This window comes from Calliphora vicina, chromosome 3 (genome assembly GCF_958450345.1).
Source record: "Calliphora vicina chromosome 3, idCalVici1.1, whole genome shotgun sequence".
Taxonomy (NCBI): Eukaryota; Metazoa; Arthropoda; class Insecta; order Diptera; family Calliphoridae; genus Calliphora; species Calliphora vicina.
The window spans coordinates 42,533,060-42,560,045 of NC_088782.1; the positions used below are offsets into that span (position 1 = coordinate 42,533,060).

At 29.9% G+C, this 26,986-nt stretch overlaps 2 protein-coding genes across 2 annotated transcripts in view; one reads left to right on the forward strand and one right to left on the reverse strand.

Moving 5' to 3' along the window:
* The window catches only part of Usp10 (ubiquitin specific protease 10), a 121,567-nt gene that overhangs the window by 72,910 nt on the left and 21,671 nt on the right, over positions 1-26,986 (reverse strand). The gene's annotated exons all lie outside the window — the stretch shown is intronic.
* On the forward strand, positions 3,714-6,953 carry LOC135955081 (monocarboxylate transporter 3). Its single transcript, XM_065505377.1, has one exon. The coding sequence runs from the start codon at positions 4,067-4,069 to the stop codon at positions 6,437-6,439; it is 2,373 nt and encodes a 790-aa protein (XP_065361449.1). The 5' UTR covers positions 3,714-4,066; the 3' UTR covers positions 6,440-6,953.

The window sequence follows — 26,986 nt, forward strand, 5'->3', positions numbered from 1 at the left end:
TTTGTATTCAAAATTGTAGAATAAGTTAAAGTACAATGTTTCCTTGCTGAAATTTTACAGTGATTTTATTATTTCTTATTGTGACAAGCCATAAATGCTACCTGCCACCAGTGAAATATTGAAAATTCATCATCTCATTGAAATCGATTTCTAGTATGACAACAATATTAAATAGATACGAGCCAAATCTGTATAAGTTGCTTATTTTTATTATTAACTAGCTGAACGCCCCCACCCGGTAGCTATTTGCTAATGTTAATTCTTCAAGTTTCTCCAAAATAAATTTCTTATTAAGAAAAATGAGAAGTGAAAAGGAGGCAATATATTGAAAATTAATATTTCCGAATTTTTGATTTTTTTTTATTTACAAACCATCTCCTGAAAATTTCGAAAAGTTAAATATCAAAAAATTTAGAAATTAAATAAAATAATCTAGAAACCTCAAAAAAAATATAAAACAAAATTATAGAAAGTGTCCCTGAATACCATGGAATTAATTCCGTATTTCTCTTCTTCAATTTTCACGGTGTAATTAATATTTATTTGTAATTATTTGCTTTTCACAAATTTCATTACCAAAAAGCTTGATTTTTATTTTAATAGACAAAGCTTTGTCAAATTAAAATCTCAAAACAAAATTATTAAAACGTTTGCGAATTAACAAAATCAAACGGAATCTATAGAATCTAAAAGCACTTTGATCGGAATAATAACTACAGAATTGAATCCTATTCTCAAGTGGGCGTGGCACTTTCCATAAAGTGAAGGATTATAATCGTAAAATTATTTAAACTTTATTCGAATTAATTTCATATCACTATACGGAGTTTGGCTGAAAATGAGCGGGATTGTATTAGTGGGCGTGGTACTTCCCATCCTTAATTTCGAATATCTGAAGAACTATAATAAAAGTATTTAAACTTCATACGATTTAAGTCTAATCACTATACAGAGTTTGACTGAAAATTGGCAGGATTGTATTAGTGGAAGTGGCACCTATCATAAAGAGTAAATAGTTATTTTCCAATATCTCGAGAACTATAATTGTGAAAGTCTTCAAACTATATATGAATGAAGTTTAACCAAATTGAGCCCATTTTAAAGATGTTCTTTTAACTTAATTTCCATTATTCATGAGAATCAATCCTCTATATTGAGTCAAATATCGCTTAAAAGGTCAAAATATTTGATAAATTCAATTCTTTCTTAAGCTATTTAAAGGAATGGATTTTTACTCTTCCTGGAATTCTGTTTTTTAGAACATAATATCACTCAATGTGCCATAATATTTGATAAGTTCTGGACTTTCTTAAAGTGTTTAACATGTTTTATCTTCGAGCAATTCAAAGGGATGGAAACGTAACATAGATGATTAATGAGCACAAAATATATTGAGTTTCATTAAATAATAAATCTATTCACACTTCCTGGAATTCGTGATTATTAGAATTAGAGCCCAAGTAGGCTCAATGAATCAGAAATGAATGAATCTATTTCTTCACATTTTCAGCATGTTTTGTTTTCGAACAGTTTTAAGGGACAAAGAAAGTCCAATATGTAAGACCAGTTAAATCAAATTATGGTGCGTTCCATTAAACAATCATTAGAATCATCATTTCTTTTTATAAAAGCCCAATCAATTAACATTCTTAATTAATCTTCTTGCGGTTTTAAGGCCACTTAAGTCAAACTAAAATTGCTTTCATTAAACAATCATTAGAGGATCATTTCTTACGTTAAATATATAATTATGTTTCAAAGATCAACCTGAATATATTTGTAAAACTCCGAAAAAGCATTTTCAAAAATAATATGAAAATGATTGCCGCGAATTTAGGCTTTTTATAATTTTCTATACCCGGATTTGAGGGTTTGTTTTTTAATTTTTGCCTTTTGCTTTCTATGGTTCCATCGCTTTTTAATAGCTCCGAACTCTAGCCAAAAGGGCTATTTTTATGATCTTTATACACCCGGAGTTAAAATAATTTTGAATTAGGTATCTTATTTTGGATTACAATGAACAATTGAAAATGGAGAACATTTTCGGAGCCAAAAATTTGTATGGAAAATCGTTTTGCAAATAATCTCTCTCTCAATATCAAAGTTTCAGTATAATATGAATTTCTTCAACTTACAAAATTTTTGATTAGACCAAACACTAGAAATATTAAGGTTAATAAGAAAACATGTGAAAAATAAAGAAAGTTTTCAGACTCAAATATTAGTTTGAAAGTATTTTAGAGAAAAATGTCTGATGGCTACTACTTTTGACAATAAAAACATTGAGAAATTATTGTAAAATTTGTAGTCGAATAGAAATTTAAGTTGAATTTGTGAATTTCTTCAACTTAAATGTTTTATTAGATGGTTAAATCCGCCTGTAAACCAATAACATATTCGACCAGTTAACAGTTCAAAATAAGTTCTTTAAAACCTCAAATGCGGCAAAATTTTTATTGAAATCAAAAGCTTTTATTAAGAAAATGATATCATTTTTAATATTTCAAGTAAAGACGCGATATTTTTATGACCACTTGTATCTAAATATCGCCCTATTTTTAAGATAATAAAACAAATAAATTTTTTTCACACTTTATACTTAAATATATCATAACTTTATACTAAATGTATCAGGTCGTTATACTAAAGAAATCGTGTCTTTATACTAAAAAAAAAATCACGTCTTTATTCAAAAATCTAATAGAATAAACAGAAAAAAACTACTAGAACTGTCATAAGCTACAAAAACTCATAATTTTCAAAATTTGTTTAATCATTATCACGAAATCAGAAACAATGACAGATACTCGTACACAGAAAACTAGATTTGTTCAGTTATTATACTGGCTTATACAGGAATTTATCTTTTTCCAAAGGCCCGGCAAATAATTTAACGCTTTTTTCTTGTAACAGAATTTGTTTGTTTCCATTCAAAATTATTAATTTTTTAAATAAATATATTTTATCAAAAATTTGTCCACTTAATTTATTTCTTTTTTTTCTTCTCTTTTTAGCAAAAAAAACAACAAATAAACCAATTAAACATTAATTAATAATTAATTTAAACTGAAAACCCCCCAAAAAAGGAAAACTTGACAAAAAATTAACCTTAATTCAGAGAAATACCACAAAAAAATAAGCAACAAATAAAATAAATTTATTGAAACAAATTCAAGAGTGTTGTGAGAGACATAACGAGCAAGAAAGAAAGAAAGAGAGAAAAACAAAAAGAAAAACAGCATATAGAATTAGTGTTAAAAATTCAAGATAAACCATGTGAAAATAACAGCAAAAACAATAACAAAGAATAAAATAACAATACTAACAAAAACAAAATTAATAGTGGCAGACGGAAAAAAGTAGTAGTAATAAAATAAAATTTTATTGAACTAAAGAAAAAAAAAACAACAATTACAAATTATAACTTAAGAGTGAGTAGTGAGTGGAAAGCAGCAGCCGGCAGCGGGCAGCGAAAATAAACAGCAGCAGTTGTGAAAAATATAAAGAAGTTATAAATGCAAAAACCCTTTAAATCATTTAAAATAAATATGTCGAGGAATAAACATCGAATGTGTTAAACAATAAGAAAAATAAAAAAATAAAAATAATTGAAAAAGAAAAGCACAAATATTTTATTAAAATCTATAAACAAGAAAGAAACAGTGGTGATTTTGTAACAAAATTGAATGAATTTATTTTGTGGCTAAGAAAAATAAAAAAAAGAACATTGTTCTTCTTGTGTATGAAAAAGAAATATTTATATAAAACAAATAAATACAAGTGCAAAACAAAAACAGAAATTTAAAATAAATATTAAAATAAATTTATAAAATTTCCTGCAAATCGATCGCAAAATAACCTAAACCTGAATATCATCATGACAGCCAAGTGAAATTGTACCTTTCCCTCCTCCAACCCCTCTGCTCACACTCGCACACAACTGTTTTCTGTTTTTCAAATCAGTTTTTTTTTTTTAAAAAAAAACTTTCTCAAATACCAAAAGAACTTTTCACAAAAATCTAAAGATTTAACAAATTTGTATAAAATAAATAAAAAAAAAAAAATTATGGCCGACACAATGCCCCAATCTGGGTCTTCGGCCCGTTTGCGTAAATTCGATCGTACGGACAGTGAGTTGGCCTGCGAAGAAGCGGCCCGTCTAACCGCCGATATGCAAGAGTCTGGTGCTGCTGGCAGCCCCGAAGATGATGAATACAGTGAATACGATGAATTGCCACCACCGCCGGACGGTGGCTATGGCTGGGTCATTTGTTTCGCCTCCTTCATGTGCAACATGGTGGTCGATGGTATAGCCTACACCTTTGGCATCTTTATGGAAGAGTTTGTGGTGTACTTTGGCGAAGGCAAGGGTAAAGTGGCCTGGGTTGGCAGTTTATTGAGTGGTGTTTATTTGGCGGCTGGTCCCATAGTCTCCGCTTTGGCCAATAAGTATGGCTGTCGAACGGTGTGTATAGCGGGCAGTATAGTAGCCTGCATAGCCTTTGCCCTCAGTACTCTTAGTACCTCTGTCAATATGCTGATGTTAACGTATGGTGTGATAGGAGGCTTTGGCTTCGGCATGATCTATTTGCCGGCCGTAGTGGCGGTGGGCTACTACTTTGAAACAAAGAGATCTTTGGCCACCGGTATTGCAGTATGCGGTTCTGGTTTTGGTACTTTTGCCTTTGCTCCTTTGGCCACGTATCTATTGCAGAACTATGGCTGGAAGAATTCGCTATTGATATTCGCTGGCATGATTTTGAATTGTGCCATATTTGGTGCCATGATGAGACCTTTGAAATATCCCAAGAAAAAGAAGGTCAAACCTTTAATGCAACGCATGTATGAGGAAAAACAAATGCAATTGGAGAGGGGCTCATTTGCCGGTTCGTTTATGGTACAGTTGCCCGATGGTTCTATGGAGCGTAAAATGAAAATGCCTTTAAATGCCGATCCTGGTGTACACTCATCTTTGAATCTAGAACTTTTGGCGCAACAGGCTTCTTCGGGAGGTCTACAGCCGGTATCCACACTACCCACCATTACGGAGGCCAAGGTAGTGGATTTGAAAAAAAGCCAACAACAAAGTCCACCCAACAACAATGACAGCAATGGTCATTTGGATGCCAGACCTAAACGTCAACATCGCAACTCCGAATCCGGTTCCAGTCCCTACAACTCATCGGATCACATGACACGCAATGCTTCGCAGCCGGCATTTCTTATGGATCCCCATCAAGGTCTTCCCAAAAACGGTTCAGTGCCCTCGTTTCAAAGATCCCGCAAAACTTCAGCCTCCGAGAGATTTCAACCTTCATTGGCTGCCATACGTGCCTCGTCGCGTGCTGATTTAGATGAAAATGGCATGGAAATGGGCATGACTGCTTCGAAGATGTCTTTGTCACAACGTCAAGAAACCGGTAAAATGGTTAGACCCATGTCCAGAAAAGATATCTTCTATTCGGGTTCCGTAACAAATCTACCCCAGTATCAATCCCAGAAATCCTTGGCCAATTATCGTCAATCCGTATTGTCGCTAACCAAATACGAGAAGAGCATGCAAAGTGTACAAAGACTAGATCCTCTAATAGAAGCCGAAAGACAACGCGAACAATATGATCTATGTCCTTGCCTGGGTATACCCGACTCCGTTAAGTCGGTCATCAACAACATGTTGGACGTTAGCTTGCTCAAGGATCCTGTATTTATGCTAATTGGTATTTCGAATGTTTTCGGTATGGCCGGCTTGTATGTGCCCTTCTTCTATCTGGTAGATGCTGCCAAAATATCCGGCATTGATCCAGACTCAGCTTCCTTCCTCATATCCATCATTGGTATAACCAATACTGTGGGTCGTGTGGTTTGCGGTTATGTAGCTGATTTCCCGCAGGTCAATTCATTGTTCCTGAACAACGTTTGTCTATTGATTTGCACCATCTCGGTATTTCTCACTCCACTGTGTGTAAGTTATGGTGCTTATGTTGCCATGGCAGTATTCTTTGGCATTGCCATTTCCGGTTACATCTCCCTAACGTCAATTATATTGGTCGATTTGTTGGGTTTGGATAAGCTGACAAATGCTTTTGGTTTGTTAATCTTATTCAGAGGTTTTGCCGCCATCATTGGCTCACCCTTGGCCGGTGCTGTATACGATGCTACCCAAAGCTACGATTTACCCTTCTACATGGCTGGTGCCTTATTTGCCATCTCAACCGTAACCAGTTTCATGGCGCCCTGTTTGAAAAGATGTACAACATCCGAAGAGACACCCGTGCACGTAGAAGCCCTAACGCCCATCGACGAGGAACAGGGCGAAGATATGGAAGACGAGGAGGATCAACCTATTACTATTGTACCCAAAATTGTTAAAACCCTAGCCAGCCCCCAGCAGCCAGACGAACAAAGTCCTAAGTTCCCCAATGCTGAATCAAAATTATAAAACTGTATTAAACCTAAGAGATTTGATAAAACTTGTTTTAAAATGACTATACAACACAATGATTAAACAAGAGTTGAAAAAGAAAAAGTATTTGGAAAAACAAACAAGATTTAACAGAGAAATATGTTTCTTAAATGAAACAAACGTTTTAAGATTTAAGAAAATTACAACAAAAAAAATACAATAAAAGAAAAAATTATTGCAAAAAAAAAAAACAGAATTATTTTCCAAAGATTAGGAGAAACCAACTGAGAGCTTAAGTGTTAGGTGAGAAAAAAAGTTAATTATATAATTTAAATAATTTTTTTGTTTGTATTTCTTTTGAGTTTTTATTTAACTATTTTTAAATTTACTATAAATTTTATATTATTTTTAGCTAATTATAACGAAAAACAAAAAAACTATATGCTTAATTTTTAAGGCAAAAAACCACACTACAAAATAATAAAGAGAAAATCGAAAAAAAGAATAATAAAAAAATATATACAAAAAAAAAGAGAAAATAAAACGAAAACGTATTTAATTTTATAATAAACCAAAAAGAAAGCACATTTTTTGAAAATACGACGAGTATAAAACAGGACAAATTACAAAAATTGAGGAATTTTAGCAGATCAAATTTAATAACCAGGATGTAAGAGAAACTTGTTGAGAGGATGTATAAAAAGAGCAAGAAATCGGCTGTTTATTGTGTTTAGGAAAATTTTAAAAGGTTTTTATACTGTTTTTATACAAAGCTGATTTTTTAAATTCGAATATTGTAAATGAGCATTTTTAAAGAAATGTTAAAAGGATTTAAAGTATTTAAAAGGATGCTGCAAAATATGCCAGTCTATGAAGTCAATATCAAACATAATCTCGAATCTTAGTTTGAAACAAATTTGGACAACTTTACCCAAGTCTGTGAATAAAAAAAAATTCTTCTACACATCGAGTTTACTATAAACTTTTATTAATAATACTTAGAATCGGAGAAAAATCCTGAACAAAAAATGTTTTTATACTGTTTTTATACAAAGCAGAATTTTTAAATTTGAATAATATTGTAAATGAGTATTTTTAAAGAAATGTTAAAAGGATTTAAAGTATTTAAAAGCATGCCAGTATATGAAATGAATTAAATAATGAATATTAAACATAATCTCGAATCTTAGTTTGAAACAAATTTGGTCAACTTTACCCAACGATTCGGTCTATGAATAGAAACAATTCTTCTACACATCGAGTTTACTTTAAACTTTTAATTATAATACTTAGAAAACTCTTATCGGAGAAAAAATACTGAACAAAAAAGGCTTACATACATATGTGTAATTATTACAAAATTGTTTTATTTGACCATTTGAGAGCCCTATTTATTCAATATATTTCCAAAAATCTCTACTTATCTCGAAGATATCACAAAGAATCATGTGTAAATTTCTATTACCTTCATATTCAAAGTAAACAGTTTTTTGATTCAGCTGAATAGTTGAAAAAATACAAAAAAGGCGGCGATAGAAATTCTTAAGCAAAAATATCACATTGAACTGAAATCGATTCCGAATTAAAGTCTTTTTGTGATATTTCATTTGAACGATTTTGATGATTTTCGCTTCATTTCATAACTGTATAAAGTACTAAAAAAGAAAAATCTATAAGACTTAAATTAACCCTCAAACGACCGAATTCAAGGTAATGGATCCAGAAACATCATTCGTAAAGAATATAAGCTTAATAACAAATTATTTGTAGATCGTGTGGAGCTAAATTTCTTAAATGAATAAAAATTTTCAACGTAATGACTGAAAAATATTAAATTCCTTGATGGTTAGAGAGTTTATCAGGATAAAACAGATAACTCCAACAAACTTATCACTAAGAGAAAATCCTCAAAGAAAAGATTATCAGATTTTTACTTCAAAATTAGATTAGTGCCAATAAAATGCCGAGTTCTAACTTTATTCTATTACTTTAATAGAATCTAAATCCTTCAACATTTTCCGGTCAGAGATATTTTCATTGAAAATATTATAAAATAAAATAAAAAAATTAATAAATATGAAAATCATTAAATAAAAATGTCAATTAGTACTTTTACAATTCAGTACTTTTTACAATTCCGATTTTGTGGTGAATTTTTCGAATGAAAGTGGCGATAATGCCAACATTTTCAAGGAAAAATGTGAATGTAACGATAATGCCGATATTATGTAGGAAATTTAAACGATTTATCATCAAAATTATCTGGCTGCACAGAATAGTTTATCAGCCCAATTATGAATAAAAAATTCCACGTGAGTTTATTCCCCGGGAGTTTTTTCCCATTGAATTTGAATAGGAAAAATTAAAAAATGGAAAAAAAACTCCCGGGGAATTTTTATTCATAATTGGGCTGTATATATTTATAAAAAGACAAGTTATTGGAAGCTTTAAAGCTCGAATTGAAACTACTGAATTTCAAAAGCTTTAAAATAACATTAATAAGCTTTTATTCTAAGCCGATTTCTGTAAATGATGTTGATATTGGAAAAAATCAATGCTTCATCAAAAAAACACATTTATTAAGCCTTTAAGCTAAAATTAAAACAACTCCATTTCAAAAGCTTTAATAACATAAAAAGCTTTTAAGCTCCTTTCGAACATACATTGAAAATATAATTGCTTTTATCGAAATTATCTGGCTGCTCGGAGAATTCTAATAAAAAACAAAATTTTGGAAGCTTTTAAGTTGCAATTTGAAACAAGTCAAATTCATAAGCTTTAATTACATGCATAGCTTTTAAGATCATATTGAATATAACTTTTTAACTTGAATATAACTTTGGAGGTAAAATAATAAGTTTGTTTTACAATTCTGATTTTTTTTTGCCGAATTTTTCAAATGAAATAATGTTGTTACTTTTGAGGTAATTTGGACTGCCCAGATAGTCTATAAAATTATTTTTTCCAAATGAAAGTAACGATAATGCCGATATTATGTAGGAAATTTTAAAGATTTTTCATCAAAATTATGTGGTTGCCCAGAATAGTTTATAAAAAGACAAGCTTTTAAGCACCAATTGAAACTCCTGAATTTCAAAAGCTTTAATCATAACAATTTTTATACCCTTCACCTTCGTGAGAAGGGATATATTAGTTGTCATTCCGTTTGTAATTTCTACATTTTTCATTTCCGACCCTATAAAGTATATATATTCTGGATCCTAATAGATAGCGTAGTCGATTAAGCCATGTCCATCTGTCTGTCTGTTGAAATCAGTTTTCTGAAGACCCCAGATATCTTCGGGATCCAAATCTTCAATAATTCTTTCAGACATGCTTTCGAGAAGTTTGCTATTTAAAATCAGCAAAATCGGTCCACAAATGGCTGAGATATGAGGAAAAAACCAGAACAACCTCGATTTTTGATTACAAATTCATTAATATAGACAATATGGATATCTAATGATAGATATTTCAAATACCTTTGCAACGACGTATATAAGACCATAGTAAGTTGGACCTACAATCGGATATTTCAAATACCTTTGCAACGACGTATATAAGACCATAGTAAGTTGGACCTACAATCGGTCAAAATCGGAAAAAATATTTTTTAAACCGAATTTTTATTTTTTAAACAAAAAAATTTAAAATTTAAAATTCAAAAAAAAATTTAAAAATTTTAAAAAAAAATGTAAATTCAAAACATTTTTTTAAAAAAAATTTAAAATATTTAAAAAAAAACAAAAAATGAAAAAAAAAATTTATTTACCTAAAAATATTTAAAAGTTGTATTTTGAAGTTTGATTTGGTGAAGGGCATATAAGATTCGGTACAGCCGAATATAGCTTTCTTACTTGTTCAACATACATTTTTCCTAGAAACTAAAATTACTTTTAAGCTTCATTTCCCTTGAAAATTTAATTTCTTTTGGCAGCTCGGAATTCAATTGGTACAACTAAATTTCAAAAGCTTTAAGCACTTATATGTCTATTAAGCTTCTTTTGGAACTAGAATTTGGAGGTAATAATAACGTTTATTACACAGTACGTTTTACAATTCCAATTTTGGAAATTTCAGGAAATCTGGACCATTTTTTATCAAATTAGTTTTTATCAAACAAGTTTTTGAGAGATTTTAAGCTTCAAATGAAACAGCTCAAAGACAAACAATCAACTGCAAAATAAATTTATCAGTTAAAGTCGACTTTATTTGAAATGCAACTTTTGTATGAAGAAAAAAGAAAATTTTAAAAAAATAAGGAAAATTCAAAACTTTTTTTAAATAAACTTCAAATTATATTTGTAGTTTGTGCGGAGTTTAAAATAATAATAGACTTTATGGATTTAAAATCTACTTTTCTGCCTAGCTAGGCTGTAAGCTTTTAAGCAGCTTTTAAATATAAATTTTCCTTGAAACTAAAAAATTCTAATACAAAAATCTTCTTAATATAATAAAAAAAATAGACACTTTAAACACGAAACTATAATAAGGAATAGAGCACAAAAGAATTTTAATAAAAATTAAGAAACTTAATGAAAACTAAAGTTTTACAAATTATTCTAAATAATTTTCATTATTTAAGCTAAAACTCCTTGAAAAATTTTATTTTATTAGGTCAGTATAAAATAAACAAAATAACTTTAAACAATGTGATGTGAAACTTAATTGTATTAAAAAAAGAAAATAAAAATTAAAACAAAAACAAAAACTATATGAAAATATAAGTAAAATATAAGTATATATTGTTATTTTTTTAGTTTTAGTTTTAAAATAACCATTTACTAAAAAACCAATAACAATTATTAACAAATTAATATATGAAACAAAAGAAAAGTGATGTATACATAATTATTAAAGAAATAATAAGCCTAAAAGTATTAAAAATACTATGCAAAACTTAAATAACAGCAAAAACAAGCTTAGCAAATTTTGAAAAAATAAAATAAAACTCAAAATACTTTTTAAATTAGGAATTAATAATTAAATAATATAAATGTTACGTTAGATTGAAATATATTAAATAATAAAGTCTGAACTATTCAATAACCTCCAATTTATATTCTGTAACTAGGATTACTCAGGCTAAACTTGCTGAACATATAATATCCTATAAATTACTCCAGCAATACCCCTTAAAAAGTTTTTATTTTAACTTTTTTTTCAACCAAGCTTAAGTTTAGTGTTGTTTGCTGTTACAAAAATCATGTAAGGTCAAATGAGCATTTGCTTAAAATAGTGACAACTTAAATTTTTCAAATACGTAATAGTTAGGATTTAAAATATTGAGAATTGGTTCAACTATTTTTATATTTTATAGTCAAGTAATTAATTGTATGGAAAGCTCTGAACAATGAAGTCATCATTTAATTTCACAGCTCTAAGGTAGTCTTGTGTGATTCATGAACGATATTTCAGAAACAACAAAACCAGAGCTTCACTTTTTAAAATTTTTATTCTGTGCCCATTCCGAATAAAAATGTATGATTTAGCTTCATTCAAATGTTTTTATTTGAATACAATTCATTCATTGTTGAATTCATTAAATTTTTGGAATGATTCAAATAGAATTAAAATATTTGTTCTTCTTATAATTTAATACATTTAGCTAATGTGTTTGAATAAGTAAGAAATTAATTGTATATTTGTAGTATTAAGAAATTAAGTCTTTGAATTAATTCATTATGAATGCTTTAACGGAATGGTTAAAATTGTTGCGGTTTTTTTCAGCAAACCGAAACCGAGTAACGTTTTCTAAATCGAATACACATGATTTACTGTTTCCCTGGAAGAGTACATATCTGTCATTTATTCTTACTTAGTTATTGAACGTTGCTACGAAAATATCGAATTTTGTGCCAACAAAGCGTCATATGCAAGAAGTTTTGCTTTACTTCTTTAATTTGAAAACCGATTGCTCACCAAAGCTTATGGTGAATGTGTACCATCGGTTTCTAAAGGTAGGGTCACACATGACAAATATTTGACGAAAAAGACGTAACCACTAAATAAAATACATTTGAATTCATTTATTTATTTCAAAAACTTATTTTACTTAGTATGAATCAAAACAAAAAAATTAGTTTTGTTTTATTTGATGCTGTTTGATCTTACAAAACACTTGTAAGAGTAAACATGTCAAACAAATTTGTGCTAAAAAAAGTGGTTACGCTTTTTTGCCATGTGTGACCCTACTTTAAGTGCGAGAAATGGCTTGTTCGGTTCATAAGTAGCGATTTTGATACGGAAGACAAAGATCAACCAGGCCAGGCAAAAAAGTTTGAAGACCAAGAGGTATTGCAAAATCATTGCGAGCAGCAGGATTTATCCAAAAGCAGCGAAATTGGGTATCATACGAATTTAATCCGAGAGACCTTGAAAGACGTTTTTGGATGCCCGAAATGATGCTTGAACGCTATAAAAAAAATAATTTTTCCACCGAATCATTACTTGCGAGAATTGGAATCAGCCGAATCGAGACCATAGCCAAATATATGAGACCAAAAGAGACCTATTATGTCTTATTATGAGCTGCTGAAACTGATTCGTTTGAAGCGAGCATTGTCCGAAAAATACCCAGAATATGCGGCCAGACATGAAACCGTAATATTCCATCATGACAAAGATCGTCCTCATATCGCAATAGCGGTTAAAATGTATTTAGAATGAAGTGATTGGGAAGTTTTGCATCACCCGCTTTATAGTCCAGAGCATGTCCCGTCCGACTACTTTTTGTATCGATCGATTCAGAACGCTCTCTCTCTCTCTCACTTTTGAAGAGAGTATCCGATATTGGTTTGATTTGTTCTTGACCTCAAAAGATGAGCAAATCGTTTGGCTCGGAATCCATACGTTGCCAGACAAATGGGAAAAGGTCATAGCTAACAATGACCAATACTTTGAATAAATTTATAAGCTAAATATTTTAAAAAATCCCGGATTTTTAAGTTATACATCCAATACTTTCATGTAAACAAATCTGTTTTTAATCTGTACAAAAGCATGAGATCATCCAAGTCGTTTTTGAGTTACGATTTCGTTTTTAAAAGAACTCACAAAGTTTGGTGTTCTGTAAATAAAATCCACATGATTTATTAGTTTTACTTTAGAATAAACAAACTTGTTTCAATGCACAAAGTCGAGCGATTTGCAGAACATAAATAATTCGATTATTCGTTTTTGAAATCCCTCGATTTGTTCTGTCTTTTTCAAAACTAAGAGATTTTTAAAAACAAATAATTGACAAATTGGTCTTCTGTAAATTGCACGATTTGGTTCATTAAAACTAGTTTGATTGCTCGAAAGCAAAACGAATAATTCGTGATTATTCAATTTACAGAATACCAAAATATGTGGATTCGTTTTAAAAACGAAAACGTTACAAGGATTCGGTTTATAAAACATGACAGATTATTGACTTTATCATTCAAATAAGTAGTCAGCATATAGAGAACATGGAACATGTATTTATTATAATAACATGTAGTGCATTTTTGTTCTTCATTTTAATCTGACAAGCTATTTATGAAATTTTAATTTTTCGGCCCTGGCGTCTATGGATTTACATCCTATTGTCAATAGTATTTTTAGTGCTCTTATCTTTTTAAGTAGAACCATTTTATATTTTGTTAGGGGAAAGTTCAGACAATTGTAAAATCTAACGTAACATTTTGTCTTATTGCTTAAACAAATTTAATTATTCCCCCTGTTCTGTTTATCGAATTCGAGTAACGATTTCGTTTTTAAACATATTTTGGTGTTCAGTTTTACTTTCGAGTAAAAAAAACCAGTTTCAATGTATAAAATCGAACATAAATTTGTCTACTATTCGTTTTTGAAATCACTCGATTTACAGAACACGGAGATTAGGTATATATTTTTGTGAAAATTAATTCCAGAATCAAATTCGGCACGAATCGAATTTTTTATAAACGCCATCAAAAATACAAAAATTATCATCAAAAATTAGGATGATTAATTAAATCTTTAAATTGCCATCCTTTTAAAGAAACTGTTGCCAATAGTATTTTATATTTTGTAAGATGAAAGTTCAAACAATTGCAAAATCTAAACAAGTAAGAAAGTATGGTAGGTCAAGCCCGACCATATAATACCCTACACCAAGTAAATGAGTAAAAATATTTTTCTTTTAAAATTTCAATAATTTATAATTTTGAGTGATTTTCTGAAGTGGGTCTAATATGGGGGCTATGACCAATTATGGACCGATCACCATGGAATTAGGTCGTGTGATTTATGTCTATATGAAGGTTTACTATGTTGAATTTTGTGAATATACCAAAAATTATAAGCGATTTATGCACGTTAAAGTGATTTTCGGAAGCGGGTCTATATGGGAGCTATGACTAATTATGGACCGATCGTAACAAAATTTGGTGACATGAATTTTGTATATATAAAACTTGTGGAGATATATTTATAAATTAAACATTTATGACCGATAAAGTCCAATTTCAGAAGGACATTTGTATGGGGGCTAGGTGAAATAATGGACCGATTTCAGCCAGTTTCAATAGGCTTGGTCCTTGATCGAAATATCTTCAAAATTGCGACCTGTACTCTGCGCACAAGGTTTACATGGACAGCCAGCCAGTCAGCCAACCAGACGGACGGACATCGTTTAATCGACTCAGAAAGTGATTCTAAGTCCATCGGTATACTTTAAGGTGGGTGTTAGACTAATATTTTTGGGCGTTACAAACATCATAATAACCTCCCCACTATGGTGGTCAGAGCTGTAAATGAATCACTCCTTTTTGAATTAATTCGCGTATAATTCACACAAAAAAATTAATTGAATGAAATTTGAGTCAATTCAAATGAATTTGGTAAAAATGAATTGCAATTCGTTTCTAATTCAAATGAATTGAATTGATTTTGAATTAATTCAATTCATTTACAATTCATTTGAATTGAATTGATTTTGAATTAATTCAAATGAACTAGAAAAAAAATTAGCAATTCATTTCCAACTAAGACGCGAAATTCGCAGCATATTTAGCAGATTCTTCAAAGTCATCAAGTATGCGGTATAATTAATCGACGGTTAAAAAGTCTTTCTTTAAATATAATGCGCCGTTACCATCGTTAGCTGGCGTTGAAAGATTATTTTCGTACGCCTCTATTCTAAATATCCCTAAACGTGGATCTCTTTCAGATGATAATTTTGAAAAGCTATTATTGTTTAAGGTGAATGATGCATTCTAATTAAATCTAATTAGCCTTATTTATGTAACTCAATTGTGTTTTGAACTACATACATTGTTATTTTTCCTGATTTTTGATTATTTTTGGGTCACAAAATTTCAAAAATTATTAATTGCTTCTTGAATATTAAATATGTTTTTTCGTTCAGCGTATTTCAAAATAAAAATCAGTTCTTCTTGAAGAAATAAACTCCAAACACCATGTTTTCATTGATCAGGCGCGTATACAGGACAAGGCTTTTCAATTTTTGTACTGGATATTTTCATTTTGGTAGGAGAAATCTTTCATTACCCCTAGAGATCTGCTCTTGAATTTGATTGATTGCAACTCATGTTCGAGTCATTCATTTCAATTGCTAATTCTTTTTTCTAATTCATTTGAATTAATTCAAAATCAATTCAATTCAAATGAATTGTAAATGGAATGCAACTCATTTTTACAAATTCATTTGTATTAGAAATGAATTGAAATTCATTTCTGCTTAATTCGTTTGAATTGATTCAAATTTCATTCAATTCATTTTTTCAATTCAATGAATTAATTCAAAATTTAGCTAATTCATAATGAATTAAAATCAAAAAAGAATGATTCATTTACAGCTCTGATGGTGGTGTAGGGTAGAGTTGGGTTGTTCATGAACGAATAAGTTCAACTGAACAATTCAGTCAAATGAACAATGTGATTTTGTTCAATCATTTTGTTCTTTTTATTCACTTTATTCCTTTTGATATTACTATAGATGTTTGAAACTTATCTTTTGAAAACGCTTTTAATTTATATAATTATCATCTTCTTTTCTTTATTATATTAAAATTGTGTTAATAATAGGCCGTTTTGTTCACTGCAAAAACCTTAACAGACCAATTGTTCACTTAGTGCAGTCACTTAGTTCAGCCAAACACCACAGAATAGAAATGAACAACTGAACAAAAAGAACGAACTTGTTCATTTGTTTATTCTGAACAAAAATGATCAATCAGTAAAAAGAACAATTATGCCCAACTCTAGTGTAGGGTATAACAATATATTTTTGGTGCAAATAAAATGCTGAATCAAATTCGACATGATCGATTTTTTTTATAAACTCTTATCAAAAATACTAAAACTGGGAAGAATTTTAAATTCACCTTTAAATTGTCATAATTTTAAAGAATTAATAAGGATTATAAAGAACATTTGCTAAGGGTCACGGTCTATTTAGAAAAGTGTTTCTCATCTTCTACGACATATTCAAAACAAACACAAATTTCGAAGCGTTTTACTTCGGTTTCTGGTGAGAATCGAACCCGCAACCCTAAGATTAATAGTACAGCGCACTTTCGTCTAGCTTATCGGGGCACCCATTATAATTACAAAACGAAGAGAAATAGAAAATCTAATAATGAAAGGTTTAGCCGACTTGTATATTAAACAATTTGAAATTTTTTGAACGAAATCTTTAAAGTGGCAAATTGTTATAAAAAATAAATAAAAATAAATATCTTCATACATATATAAATAATGTTGATTAGCCCGGTACACTAATAGGGTAGTATGCTAGTCTAATAGACTTGGGGTAGTGGGTTCGTTTCTCGCCACAAGTCTCTTATACTTAGTGCTGGTACACACGTCAGGTTTACTTTCGCAAATCTTGAGTTTGTAGATGAGAGAGTAGAGGAGATTGGTAAGATTTAACTCTTTTTCCTCCTCTGTCTTCAATAAACTCAAGACACTCTCAGGTAAACTTGATGTGTGTGAATCAGCACTAAGTATAAGAGACTCTGGCGAGAAACGAACCCGCAACCCCAAGCCTAATAGACTTGTGGATTTATTCCGATTTTTATAAAATATAACACCCGGGGATGGCGTTTATAAAATCCTAAAACAATAATTAATAAAACCGTGTCCATATTTTTAATAAATATTTTTTAAGTAATTAACAAAATAATATGTTTAAAACAAACTCAATTAAATTTAAACAAACAAAAAATCGCAAAATGTACAAATTATTTAAATTGCTACATTAAAAAGCCAGCAAAAATTGTATCTTGGTTAATGAAAAATTAAAATTTAATTCAAAAAACAATTGTAATAGTTTTAAAAATTATTAATTAAAAGAAACAAGAAAACTGCATAATTATAACAATTTATAGGAACAACAAATTTAAATAAAGGACATTAGTTTTAATTTTAATTACATATTAACAAATACATATTATTTTAATCTAAATATATAAATATAATCTTTACAATAAAATTACGTTTTTTGTAATTAAGTTTTATTAATTTTATGTTTTAAACTTAAACACTTGGCCACATATTCTTAAACAATTTTTAAATTTATTTAAGGTTTATAAAACAAAGTTTCCACAAAGATAAATTTAAAAACTGTTTAAGTAGTTTATTTTTAATTTTATAAGCAAAACAAAAAAAGAATTGTATTGTCCACATACAAATGTCCACAAAACCATTAATGCTCTTAAAGGGCTTTTTATGCCAACTTTTCGTGAAATATATTTAAACAAGAAATTAAAAAAAAGCGAACAATTAAAAATATAAATATATAAACTATTAACAAATGAAATAAATTTTGTTGGAATTTTTATTTTAAAGCAGAAAAAGTTATATAAGCACCACCCCACCATTCCGAATACCGAATTATCGTTTCAGATTCTGTAAGCAGTGAGCGGCACAAATAAAACATGACAAATTTATCAGTGTATTTGTGTTGTTGCACTTAAAGAAAAATATACTCTGTTCTGTAAACCGAATCCGAATAACGTTTTTGTTTTTAAAAGGAATTCATATATTTTGGTTTTCTGTAAATGGAATCCATGCGATTTTTTCGTTTTGCTTTGATCGAGAAAACCTTTCAGTATTTCAGAACTCTATGGACTTCAGTAAAACAGAGCTCGTTTTTGAAATCACTCGATTTTGAGAACAGACCTTAAATTGATCTAAAAGTGACAATAGACTTCGTGATTTAAGATTTTTAGTCAGTAAAATTCCTTGTACCAAAAGACAAATTAAAAAAAAAACAAGTAAGAGATCTATATTCGGCTGTGCCGAATCTTATATACCCTTCACCAAATTATACTTCAAAATAATTTTTTTTAAATATTTTTAGGTATTTTTTTTAATTGTTTTTCAATTTTTTTTTTTAAATTTTTTTTTAATTTTTTTTAAAAAAAAGGTTTTCCAAATTTTTTTTTTTGAAATTTTTTTTTTTTTTTTTCGAAAAAAAAATTATGACAAAAAAATTTTTTGATGAAAAAAAATTCGGGTTAAAAATTATTTTCCCCGATTTTGACCCATTGTGGGTTCAACTTACTATAGCCTTATCTACATCGTTGCAATGGACTTAGAAATATCTATCATTAGATATCCATATTGTCTATATTATTGTCCCGGTTTTTTGCTCATATCTCCGTTATTTATTGACCGATTTTGCTGATTTTAAATAGCAAACTTCTCGAAAGCATGTCTGGCAGAATTATTGAAGATTTGTATCCCCCTGGGGTCTTTAGAAAATTGATTTCAACAGACAGACGGACAGACAGACGGACAGACAGACGGACATGGCTTAATCGACTCCGCTATCTATAAGGATCCAGAATACAGTGACGGACAATACAATCACTACATATGAATTCGATTAAAGCGGTAAAACTACAAAATTTGATTTCAAAATTTAAAATTTGTTCATTATATATTAATGCTCATAACGTAAACAATAAATAGAAAAAAACAAAATAAAAAAATAACACATTCTTATGTTAAAAACGATGTCAAATCTAAAAGACTAAATAAAATATGCGACATTCAAATAGAATCAGTCTTAAAATGATTAAAAATAAAAAATCATCATAAGAATTCGTTGTTTTCTTAATATTTTGTTGCATATCAATTATTTCTAATAACAGCATCAAATCTTTTGGGAATTGAATTTAACAAACTTTCGCATGTAGATCGGGAAATTGCATACCATATTTCCTGAATTTTCTGCCAAAGTTCTTCCTTGTTTTTAAATTTTTCAGGTCCGAGTTTGTCTTTTACTATTTTCCATAGGATTTAAGTCTGGTTATTGAGACGGCCATTCCATAACATGAATTTTGTTATATAAAAACCATTTTTTGGCAAGACCAGACGTGTGCTTTGGGTCATTATCTTGCTGGAAGAGCCATTTTAAGGGCATATTCCATTCTGCATGTGGCTTTATAACATTCTCCAAAATATTTACATACAAGTGCTTATCCATATTTTCTTTAATCCAATAAATTGGACCAACGCAATACCAAGAAAAGCATCCACCATGTTTAAACGTTTTTGGTTTTTGCCATTTTTTGGACGTCTAACCCATGTCTTATCATCACTACCAATTAAATTAATGGTCGTTTCGTCCGTTCACTACACATTTTTATATTTTCTGGCCCACACCAATCCTTATTACCCTGGTTTTAAATGAAATATTGGTAGTGATTGTATTGTAATGTCCGTCACTCTATATTCGGCAGTGCCGAATCTTATATACCCTTCACCAAATTATAGTTCAAAGTAAAAATTTCAAATATTTTTATGTAAACAAAATTTATTTTTTTCCAAAGTTGTTTTATTTCATTTTTTGGAAAAAAAATTTTCGAATTTTTTTTTAAATTCTAAAATTTTTTTTTATAAATTTAAAATTTTTTTTTTTTTAAATTTTAAAAAATATTTTTTTTTACATTTTTTTTAATATTTAGCGAAAAAAAAACTTGGTGAAAAAAAAAATTCGGGTTAAAAACTATTTTTCCGATTTTGACCCATTGTAGATTCAACTTACTATGGTCTTATATACGTCGTTGCAAAGGTCTTTGAAATATCTATCATTAGATATCCATCTATATTAATGACTTAGTAATCCAGATATAGGTCAAAAATCGTGGTTGTCCTGGCTTTTTCCTTATATCTCAGCCATTTGTGGATCGATTTTCTCGATTTTAAATAGCAACCGAGAATTCCGGAGATATTGATGTTTGAATCGTATATGTAAGTTATTTGGGGGCTTCGGAAAGACAGACATACAGACATTTTTCAGTTTGTTTTGACAAATCACCTTGGACGGATATAGCGTTCAACAATATGTCAAAATGGGCCCTGGTTCAGTTGGAATCGGACTCTAAATTTTTATCAAAAATTTATCTTCAGCGATGAAAGTCATTCTGGATTAATAAGTCGTATTTGAGAATCAAAAGCGTCCAATGCATTCTGAAAAAGTCTTTTTTTGGTTTGTATTTTGGGATGGCAGCATCATCGGTCCATATTTCTTTGAGAACCAGACCATCACCGTCAACAACGAGCTATATAGATCGATGATTACCAACTTCTTTTGGCCTGAATTGGATGTTATGGACACCAAGGATATGTGATTTCAACATGCTGATTTATGCACCAGAGTATTACCAGAGTCAAAAATAGGTAAAAAATCGTGGTTGTCCTGGTTTTTTCCTTATATCTCAGCCATTTGTGGATCGATTTTCTCGATTTTAAATAGCAACCGAGAATTCCGGAGATATTGATGTATGAATCGTGTATGTTAGTTATTTGGGGGCTTCGGAAACACAGACAGACAGACAGACATTTTTTCAGTTTGTTTTGCCAAATCACCTTGGACGGATATAGCGTTCAACAATACGTCAAAATGGGCCCTGGTTCAGTTGGAATCGGACTCTAAATTTTTATCAAAAATTTATCTTCAGCGATGAAGGCCATTCTGGATGAATAAGTCGTATTTGAGAATCAAAAGCGTCCAATGCATTCTGAAAAAGTCACTGTTTGGTTTGTATTTTGGGCTGGCAGCATCATCGGTCCATATTTCTTTGAGAACCAGGCCACCACAGTCAACGACGAGCGATATAGATCGAAGAATTGAATGTTATGGACACCAAGGATATTCGATTTCAACATGCTGATTTATGCGCCAGAGTATTACAAAATTGGGCATTTCGGATGCGAATTCGCATCGATGGGTCTTTCAAGCGAATAAAAAATCTCGATAATATGTCACTAGGGGGGCGGATTTTCATGCATTTATTATTGGAAAATATGCGCCTAAAATATGCTTCAAAAAAATCAAAATATGACCTAAAAATTTAAAAGATATGCACTTATATTTTTGTGCAGAAACATAAAATAATTAAGTATGGAATTCGAAATGTCCAAAAAAAAATACACAACACTGTTGCCAGCAGTTAGAACTCTTTAAATTATACCAGGAATTAAACAATTAAAGTTCTAAAACTATTTTTAAAATAATTTTTCTTCTGAAAAAACGATGGACGATATATTAATTGTAATATCTTGGTATGAATACTTGTTTAAAGCAATAATCTTTAGAGCTTCTCTATTTTTATCGTGATGTAAAGTAGCATCCAACCTTAATTTTTATCTCGTAATAACCAAGCAGTTAAGCAATTAGTAAATGTATCCCTTATAGAGAGAAATAATATCTGATCACTTGGCTGACTCCAATTTATATATTTTGGGTCATTTGACGTGCAATTGGTTACTTTATACATCCCATGGAATCTAGCATAAAGACAATTATCACTTAAGTGTCTCTATGTAATCTATAGTGTCTCTAAGTTTTCCAAAATCACTAGTTTACGACAGTCTCGTAGAAATGACTGTCAGGAGCGGTAACTGTGTATGTGAATCTTTCGATAACGAAATCTCTTATAAATCGAATTTGCAATTAAAACAAATATGAATGTTTTTCGATACATTTAATGAATTTTTGATACTTAAAAAAACTAAACTTTTTTGAAGAAAAATGTTTTGAAATGATAATTTTCAATTACTGTTAAGCAATGAAGAACTTAATGCCAGTTTCTCGATGTCGAAAGAAGTTAGTTAGTAAATGTTATCTACTGCTATTTCTATAATAAATTCGACAAAAAAAAATTGTTGTCGAAACAATGTATTGCCCATTAATGACAAAAAAATATATTTTTATTAAAAATTGGCATAATATGCATATAAATATGCATTTTGAAGTAAAATATAACAAAATATGCATTATCAATAAAATATGCAAAAATATGCACTAACAAATCGATGCCATTTTGCAGCAAAATGTGCGATTCGGATAGATAATTGGTCTACATTGTATTTGGACGTTCGAGAAAAAACATGCATTTGCATATAAATCCGCCCCCTATATATCACATACACTTTATTTTATTTAAATTGCAAGATAAGAAACTTTAAACTGACTCTAGATTGCTTATGAATATACTTAAGTGACAATTGACTTAAGGCTATATTACATGGGACTTATAAAGTAAACAAACCACTTATCTTAGGCATAACAATGAACCATCACATAAGTGTCAAATGACCTAAAAATATACAAATTGAAGTCAGCCAAGTAACTAGTAGACCGTAGTGAGCGATTAGTGTAAATCAACTGATTGATTTTAATAAAAACAATATTTAAGAAATTGATCTGCAAAACGTACGATTTTGTACATTTTTTTTCTTTTTTTTATTATTTAAACAAACACAAACTGCGAAGCGTTTTGCTTGTCTGCAGAAACACCCAGAGTCTCTGGCAGGAATCGAACCCGCGACCCTTGTATTGATAGTCCAGCACACTATCGTCTAGTCTATCGGGGTACCCTATTGAAACTGTGGCCGAATTACCGCATTCGTGATCGAGTAAAATTGTTCGTAATTGTGGTATTTGAGATTATCAAGATTCGATATGAAGCAAGAAATGTAGTACATTTTATTATAATTTCGAAATCGAAATTCGATTTACAGAACCCCAAAATATCTTACTCGGATTTGGTTTACATAAAAAATACTCAATCCTATCGTGAAAAACATGTGAAATTTATGTTCCCATGAAATATCCATTTCCCTCGAAGGGAAAATTGCTATCGTGATATTCCCCTGAACTTTTCATTCACAATAACTGATTATGTTCGTAACAGCTGTTTTTTGTTTACAAAATTTCATCTAAAAATTTCCCAACATGGGGAATTTTTCACGTGAACAAAGTTCATGAACGAAAAATGGGAAAAGGGAACACATTTCATGTGAAATAATAATTTGCGATAGGGGTGACTTTAATTTACTTCGGCTCTGATTGAAACAGGTTTGTTTACTCGGAAGTAAAACATGTTTCTATTAACAGAACAGGGAGAATACAAATGATCGCCGCTCTGTAAATCGAGTGATTTTAAAAACGAGCGATTTAAAAAAAAAGAATCACCAATATCGGCAATAACATGTGAAATTTTGTTCCCATGAAATATTCATTTCCCTCGAATGGAAAATTGCTATCGGGGATATCACGATTAACTTTACATTCACAATAGTTGATTTTGTTCGTAACAGCAGTTTATTGTTTACAAAATTTCATCTAAAAATTTCCCAACATGGGGAATTTTTCACGTGAACAAAGTTGATGAACGAAAAAAGGAAAAGGGAAATATTTCATGTGAAATATTGATTCGCGATAGGGGTGAATATATTTGAAACATATTTTTTTTTACTCAAAAGTAAAACGCATAAATCGTGTCAGATGCGTTTATGTAATTAAATAATAAAAAATTTCAATTATTTCAAATAAAATATCAAATTGCATCCGCATATCTGTGATTTCAATCGATTAGAAATAATTATAAAAGACATTTCTATTCGGAAATTAAAAAAAAAAATCATACAATTATTAAAAATTTAAGATATTCAAATGCCACTATCAATACGATATTAATTGAAAGTGACATTTATTTGAGAAATAAAAAAATTTCAAATTCCTCAATAAAATAGCAAATACAATTACAGCTACTTTTTTTTGTTGCAAATAGTAAGTGGGTTTATTTTGTTGTAATTCGTAGCTAATAAGTATAAACGTGTAAACGTACTCGTAAATACAAGTGCAAGTGTAAATTGTGTAAAAGCTATATATTGTAATACATAGTAAGTATATACTCGCAGTAGTCTGTCTGGTTGTGTCTAGGTTAAAGTTTGTTTGTAAAATCACTTTTGTTTTTAATTTTATTTTATTTTTGCGACAGCATGAGGTAAGTTTTTGTTATTATTTTTATGTATGTATGTACATTTAATTGAATGCTGTTGTAATTAAAAATAAAAATGATGCATTAGAATTCTATTAAATACATATTGTTGCCAACTAAGGTTAACTCCATTTACACATACATACATATCTACATAATATACTAATCATAGTTTGCGTTAAATAACTTTGAAAACTAAAACATGTTTAGTTTAAACAACATTACAACAACAACAAAAACATTGTACAGATTATAATTATACTACTAGCAGTTGGCAATTAAAATTAAAATATTTAAATAAAATTGATTTTGAACAATCAGCTTCCATCCACCTACAATCATAGTTAAATCATATAATAAATTATTTAAGCCCCGTTTACATTGTCCCACAAGTAATATGATCTGTCAAAAATTCTGTCATTGTGTCCATTTGTAAGATCTCACCCCACAAAACATTTATTTTGACATGGCCTAGACAGTTGTCATTATGCAAGGGATACGATTGCTCGACACTCATACCCACCAGGGGGCGAGTATAATCGGTTATTTAACTGTAAACAATACGAATATCAACGAAGTTCATAAAATCATAAAAATCTCAATCAATAGCTGGTCAGATTACAACAGTGAAATTTATTATAATCCATGTTCTCTTTATGCCAACCACTGATATAGTAACAGCGATCTCGATTTTGTACCAAAAGAAAACAAATTACTAAGCGCGATAAAACATTGAATATTTTAAAAGGAACTCCAAAGAAAACCGAAATGGAAGTGTCAATGAAGAAGAGTTTAGATCTGAGCATGCAATCTCCACCAAAGAAAAATCATTAGAATGGTATCGGCTATCAGGAGAGCGGCCAACTGGCTCAGATATTACAGGATATCTGGTAGGATATTTGTATATATACTGACAGTAAAGCTGCAATCAAATCCCTCATAGATGTTATTAATAAGAAGGTGAGACATTCAACAGTTGTACTCACTTGGGTACGTGGACGCCGGGATAATGAAGACAAGTGTATTGCTGATAACTTGGCGAGAATAGGAGCCTCGAAGATGAGATAGACTTCATATGTGGCATTCCTTTGTTGATGTGTAAACAACGTATAAATAATCAACGAAGAACATGTGCAATTTATGTTCCCATGAAATATCCATTTCCCTCGAAGCGAAAATTGCTATCGTGATATTCCCATGAAATTTTCATTCACAATAGTTTATTTTGTTCGTAACAGCTGTTTATTGTTTACAAAATTCCATCTAATATATTCACAACATGGGGAATTTTTTCACGTGAACAAAGTTTATGAACGAAAAATGGGAAAAGGGAACATATTTCATGTGAAATATTGATTCTTCACCTGTTGCCTGCAACCACGCCATAAATCAATAAAAATTTCCAACTTTTAAAAAGTATTAGCTGCTTTTCTTTTGTTTTTATTTCCATTTAAATACGGCACACATCAATTGTTTTCTTATCATGGCCAAACATCCTTTGGAAGAGTAAATTTCTGTTATCCATGTCATAACATTTCTTGCATAAACAAAACAAATTCTATTTTTATAAAATAAAAAAAATGCTGCTTGTTATTGTTGGTTGTTGATCTTTTTATCAAATCTCAGTCATTGACTTTTATTTATAAAAAAAAAGAATAAATTCCTATTGTTTCTTCTGTGTCTAGTAGTAACAAAGACTTTGTTCCAACACAGTGTATGGAAATAGTATGTACTTGTACAATATTGAAAAAAGCTTCCGTCCATTGTTGCGTTAAGGCGTTTTTTTATACCAAATATGAATCATTTGTGTTGTATTTAATATGTTTTATTTAATTTTTTGTTAATATATATGAATTGGCACAAAAACAAACGTAATGCAAACGCATTTGTTATAATTTTATGTTGATAATTTTTCCACAGAATTGCAGATGATGAGGTTTTAAGTTTAACAATACACCATATTTATAATTTTTTGTAAATACATAATGAATAAAAGCAAGCTAACTACTATATAATCTTTTGTGTTTTTGAGTAAATATTAGGGTTCTTAATTGTTAAAAATTCAGGGGAATATTTTTTTTTGAGATTCCCGGGAATTTCTCTATAAGCCTATTTTTCTAAAGTCGATCACCGCTATCGGCAATAACATGTGAAATTTTGTTCCCATGAAATATCCATTTCCCTGGAAGGCAAAATTGCTATTGCTATCATTCACAATAGTTGATTTTGTTCGTAACAGCTGCTTATTGTTTACAAAATTCCATCTGAAAATTTCATTGAACGAAAAAAGGAAAAGGGAATATATTTCATGTGA

What these genes read in the sequence shown, in the direction of transcription:
- LOC135955081 (XM_065505377.1), top strand. Translation starts at nt 4,067, where the DNA reads ATGGCCGACACAATGCCCCAATCTGGGTCTTCGGCCCGTTTGCGTAAA.